Source organism: Pediculus humanus, genomic scaffold, assembly GCF_000006295.1.
Source record: "Pediculus humanus corporis 1103172108294 genomic scaffold, whole genome shotgun sequence".
NCBI lineage: Eukaryota > Metazoa > Arthropoda > Insecta > Psocodea > Pediculidae > Pediculus > Pediculus humanus.
In genome coordinates this window covers 265,289-271,508 of record NW_002987863.1, presented here as the reverse complement: position 1 = coordinate 271,508, position 6,220 = coordinate 265,289, and the positions used below count along the sequence as shown (strand labels likewise).

Below are 6,220 nucleotides of genomic sequence, written 5' to 3'. Positions count from 1 at the left end.
AAAATTTTTTTTAAATTTTAATTTGATATTTATATATATATATATATATTTTTTAATTAATTATTTATGAATGATATAGTATAAAAATAAATGAAAATTATTATTAAAAGTAGTTTATAATTATTAATATTTATTTATTATTATTATTATTATTATTATTATTATTTTATTATAATTATTTTATTATTTTTATTATTATTTTTATTATTTTATTATTATCTTATTATTATTATTATTATTATTATTATTTTTATTTTTAAAAGGAAAAAAAAGAAAGAAAGAAAGAAAGATAATAATAATAATAATGAATGTAACTTTTTTTTTTTTTTTTTTTTATAATTTCTTTTACGGGCTTAATTAATTTTTTTTTTTAAATGATAATAATAATTATTTTATTAATAAATAAATAAAAAAATATTAATTGTAATTTTTTTTTTAATAAATTTTTATAAGTTATATTTTTTTAATAATTATACTTTTTATTATTTATATATATATATATATATATATATATTCATTTTTATTAATTTTTCAAATTTATTTTTTCTTAATTATTATTATTATTATTATTATTATTATTATTATTATTATTACTTTAAACAAGTAAATTTATTTATCTTTATTATTTGTAACTTTAAATTATTATTGAAATTATTTTAATATGTTTTATTTTTAATGTAATTATTTTAGTTTTCATTTCCCGCCAAAAATTATTTCGTTTTTTTTTTAAAATGTTAGTAATTATTATTATGTATATACATATGTTTAATAAGCTTAGTTATTATTTTAGTTTTATTAAGTCAGATTTAAATTATTTTTTTCCCACAGGAAGAAAAATTAAGTAATTAAATAAATAAAGGAATTGTTTTTGTTTGATCGCCATAAGTAAAATTACGTATTTTGGCGGAAATCAAATTATAATTGTGGCAGAAGACAAAAATATTTTTTACTTCCGTTTTTATCGTTTTATAAAAATGTCATTTCAAGAAGGCAGTTGAGAGTGGTATTTTAAGGATAATTTATGCCGGAGTAGGTTTACGTTTAAATTATTATTTTATTTTATTTTTTTTTTTACATTATTCGCATTTATGATTTAGATGGTAAAGGTAATTAAAATAAAATATTTTATTTACGAAAAATATATTCTGGCGTACATATATATTCGAATTAAATAATTTTATATCGAAATACCCCAAAAAAAAAAAAAAAAAAAATTTAAATAATTTTGTTGTTAAAATTTGAGTTATTTTAATTAAATTTGTCAAGTGACAAGTGTTTGATTTGATAATTTTAATTTAGATCAAATTATGAAAAATTTTTTTTTTTCCTTTCAAAATTAAATTTTATTTATAATTAAATGATTGAAAATTTTTTTTGAAAGGCTATATTGCATTAGAAATCAAGTTTTTTTTTTTTTTTTTTTATTATAATTTTGTTAACATGTTTTTTTTTTTTTTTAAATAAAAAATGACCCCCCAAGCAACAACTATTGAAAAGCAGGAAAAATTATTGGAAAATGCTCTTTCAGTTGTTAAAATGCAAGCTTTTCAAATGAAAAAATGTTTAAATAAAAATAAATTAAGGGAGGGATTAAAATATGCTTCAACTTTATTGGGAGAATTAAAAACATCATTACTTACCCCGAAAAGTTATTATGAACTTTGTATCCTTTTTTTATCATATTATTAATTTAATATTATTTATTTAATTTATATTAGTTTTCAAATTTAAAATTATCGAGTCAAATTTAAAACTGTTTTACGATTGTTAATACATATAAAGCTGTAATTAATACTACCGCCATTAATAAGTTTTTTTTAAAATTAATATGTTCGAAATACATTAATTAAAATTCTTGATAAACATTAAACATATATGTGTGTGTGTGTGCATGTGTATACATGGCAGAAAAAATACATTAAACCATTTTAAGACATGTTTGGTATTATTCGAATATATAAAATTCTTAACCCTGATTAACAGACATGGCTATAACTGATGAATTACGACATTTGGAGTCTTATTTATTAGAAGAATTTCAGAAAGGAAGAAAAGTTGCCGATTTATATGAATTAGTGCAATATGCTGGAAATATAGTTCCAAGACTGTAAGTTTTTACTCTGTTAAATAAAAAATTTTAATTTTTTTTTTTCCGTCATACAATTTAAAACTAATTTTTTTTTTCTTGTCTGTGACAGGTATTTATTAATCACTGTCGGTTTAGTTTATATAAAAACCAATTCATGTTTAAAAAGAGATATATTAAAAGATTTAGTCGAAATGTGTCCAGGTGTTCAGCATCCATTACGAGGATTATTTCTTAGAAATTATTTGCTACAATGTACTAGAAATGTTTTACCAGATGTTTTGGAAAATGAAAATGAAGCAGAAGGAACTGTAATTTGAAAATTTACAATAATAGTAATTTAATTAATTTCATTTGCATTTTATTTTATTTATTTTATTATTTGATTTTATTCAGGTACACGATTCTGTCGAATTTGTTTTAATGAATTTTGCCGAAATGAACAAGTTATGGGTTAGAATGCAACATCAGGGACATTCAAGAGATCGTGAACGTCGTGAAAAAGAAAGAGAAGAATTGAGAATATTAGTCGGAACGAATTTAGTTAGATTGAGCGAATTGGAAAGTGTTAATTTTGAAGAATATCAAAAAACCGTTTTACCTGGTATATTGGAACAAGTTGTTAGTTGTAGAGATGCAGTCGCTCAAGAATATTTAATGGAATGCATTATTCAGGTAACATTTTTCGAAAAGTTTTGGATTTCTTTTTTTTAAATTCATCGTAATGATTTGAGATTACATAAAATTCATTTTTTATCCAGGTTTTCCCCGATGAGTTTCATTTGCAGTCATTGCAACCATTTTTGAAATCTTGTGCTGAACTTCAGAGTGGTGTCAATGTTAAAAACATCATAATTTCATTAATAGACAGACTTGCTACATTCACACAAAAATCAGATCCTGCTACGATAGCTCAAGTTGAACTTTTTGAAGTTTTTAGCGAGCAAATATCAAGTATCATTCAGGTAGGGAATTTGATTATGAAAATATTCGATAAGTGTAAAATCCTATCCAAATTATAAATTTTGTTTTGTTTTGTTTTTTTCTTACAGTTTCGCAGCGAAATGTCAAACGAGGATATAATTTCATTAGAAATCTCATTAATTAATCTTGTAAATAAATGTTATCCGGACAAAATAGATTATGTCGACACGGTTTTGGGAAACATAAATGAAATATTTACAAAGAATGGAATAGAAAAAATAGATTATAATTCGACTCTGTCACGAGAATTGACTCGTCTCATGAAAATCCCGGTCGATTTTTATAAAAATATATTAACCGTTTTAAAATTAAAAAATTACTGTCCATTACTCGAACATTTTGATTATTTAGGCGAGTGTTTTTTTTTTTTTTTTTTTGGGGGGGGGGGAAAATAATAGGAAAATTTGAGATGGAGATTTTTTTTTAAATTTAATTTTAATTTTAGGAAGGAAATCATTAGCCGTATACATTGTTACAAATATATTAGATAATGATACGTATATAACAACTCCAGAATCTGTCGATTCGGTTTTATCAATGCTTTCATCCCTGATTCAAAGTCAAAACGATCAAACCGACGTGGAAGATGATCCCGAAGATTTTGACGAAGAACAAGGATTGTTGGGAAGGTAAAAGAGAAGAGAGAGAGAAAAAAAAGTTTTTTTTATCGAATACATGTTATTGAAAGTTGTTTAATTATAATGAAAAGACATTGATTCGATTTGTTTTTTTCCAGATTAATACATCGTTTGAAATCGGATATTCCCGACAAACAATATTTAATATTGAACACGGCAAGAAAACATTTCAATACGGTGGTAATAAAAGAGTACGATATACATTACCACCCATCGTTTTTCAAGCTTATCGGTTGGCACTCACGTATTTTTCTTTAAAAGACGAAGTAATTACGATTCGAAATATTTGTTAACGTTAAAAAAAAAAAAAAAAAAAAAAATGTCTTTTTTGTGTTAAATTTAATATTTTCTAAACAGGACGAAATGTGGGAGAAAAAATGTGGGAAAATATTTCAATTTTGTCATCAAAGTGTTTCTGCTCTATTGAAAGCCGAACTCGCCGAACTTCCTCTAAGACTTTTCCTTCAGGGAGCTTTGACAGCCGGTCGAATACCCTTTCAAAATCACGATACGGTGGCCTACGAATTTGTGTCACAGGTTAATAATAACGAAGCGAACGCTTTTTTTTTTTTTTACTTTTCATTTAATTTTTCTTATTTAAAACAAGTTAAATTTTTACGTAGGCATTTTCAATATACGAAGATGAAATATCGGATTCGAAAGCTCAACTCGCGGCTATGACTTTGATGGTTGGCACGTTCGAACAATTGTCCTGTTGGACAGAAGAAAATGCGGAACCCGTTCGGACTCAGTGTGCGTTGGCCGCGAGTAAATTATTAAAAAAACCCGATCAGTGTCGTGGAGTTGCCACTTGCGCTCATTTATTTTGGAGTGGGAAAAAACTAAACGGGGAAGAAGTGTGTAAAATTATTACAAATTAAGGAAAAAGTTATTAGTATGTAGGTTCTCATATTTATACAACATTTTGTTTTAGATGAGGGATGGTAAAAGAGTCGTGGAATGTTTGAAAAAGGGCGTTCGTATTGCCAGTCAATGTATGGATATATCCGTTCAAGTACAATTATTTGTCGAATTGCTTAATCATTACATTTATTTTTACGAAAAGGGAAACGATCAGGTTGGACCTCTCACATTATTATTATTATTATTATTATGATTGTTTAACAATTAACGATTTTAATGTATTAAAAATTTTTGTGTATTCTTCAGATCAAAATTGCAATGCTTAATCAAGTGATTGCAAAAATACAAGAAGAATTACCAAATTTAGAAGCATCGGAGGAAACGGAACAAATCAGTAATCATTTTAATAATACAATATCACGATTGAAAAGTCGAATGGACAGTCCAGAAAGTGAAGGTTTATGTTACAAAGAACTTGTTATATGAATTGAAAAAGTTTAATGATATTAATGTTAAATTATTTTACATGTAAGTAATACACTTTCAAGCGTATTACGCCATTAAAAAATTTTTTAATCAATATTGGTTAATGATATTGAAAATGGAGAATGATATAATGATAATAATAATAATAAGAATGATAAAATTATTAATTATAAATTATTAATGCATGTAATATAAAAAAATGACTACGTTATAAATTTAGCATTGTAAAATATATTTTGTTGTCAAATAAAATTATTCTATTAAATAAATAAATAAATATATATATATATATTTAAAAATAAAAGAGAATTTTATTTAATTTATTTAAACTCACGCTTTAATAATTTCGTATCGGATTATAATAATTTTTAATTACTTCGTACTAAAAATAATTAAAATGATAAAATTATATTCATTATTTAATAAACAAGTAGTTGGTAAAAAAAAAGTCGTGTCATTAGATAAAAAATTTTGCGGCTTCAGTAGCTAGCCGAGAGGCTTGGCAACGTATGTAGTTTTAGCTAATTGTATTTTATTTTATTGTTACCTGTGTGAGATTATGAGTGAATTTGCTTCAACAGGAGGACAAACAAATGTGCCGCAAAGCACAGCATACGCAGCAGCCGTTCAACGTGCCAGAGAAGTACGTTATTTGTAAAAATAAGTAAATTATACTTTTAACTTTGATCAACTGAACAAGCGTTCTCCGCCATTTTGTCAAGTTCAATACATTGAACTTGATTAATGTTAGATTACCTGCAAGTAAATCATTTTTTTTCGACTACCTGTCCGTTATTTTCTTATATTAAATTTAAATGAGTTAAAAATAAAATAGTTTTTTATATTCACTGTAGTTTTTAATAATTATATTTTTTTTTGAGTGACATTATAATTTATTTATTAAAAAACAATTATTGTTAGTAAATTACAAGAAAAAAAAAAAAATCAAATTGTGTGTAAATTATTTTTTATGAGTTTTCTTATTTTTTAATGAAATCATTTTAAGTTTGTTTAATTAAAATTATTCTACTTAATAAAGGACAACAATTTTTATTTTTGTTTAGAATTTATTTATTTAATTGGACGTTTTTTGCCACATAAACGCTTCGCATTTTTCTAATTTTGAAGTCTTAATTTCAATTTTCAAAGTATTAAAAATATT

The 6,220-nt window shown here is 24.0% G+C and overlaps 2 protein-coding genes across 2 annotated transcripts in view; both read left to right on the top strand.

The window, feature by feature from the left end:
• Positions 1-1,467: 1,467 nt before the first annotated feature.
• Positions 1,468-5,058, top strand: Phum_PHUM550160 (vacuolar protein sorting, putative; the record flags this gene model as incomplete). The annotated part of the gene is made up of 12 exons (XM_002431779.1): positions 1,468-1,663; positions 1,984-2,107; positions 2,199-2,397; positions 2,483-2,761; positions 2,848-3,051; positions 3,139-3,425; positions 3,520-3,699; positions 3,807-3,888; positions 4,066-4,245; positions 4,332-4,565; positions 4,643-4,786; positions 4,879-5,058. 12 exons carry the CDS (start codon positions 1,468-1,470, stop codon positions 5,056-5,058), a joined length of 2,289 nt encoding a protein of 762 aa, XP_002431824.1.
• A 559-nt stretch (positions 5,059-5,617) lies between these two features.
• The window catches only part of Phum_PHUM550050 (far upstream fuse binding protein, putative), a gene marked incomplete at both ends in the record, with an annotated part of 4,022 nt that continues 3,419 nt past the window's right edge, over positions 5,618-6,220 (top strand). Inside the window, one exon of the mRNA XM_002431778.1 lies at positions 5,618-5,701. Within this exon, the coding sequence (XP_002431823.1) occupies positions 5,618-5,701 (84 nt within the window). The remainder of the gene's footprint in view (positions 5,702-6,220) is intronic.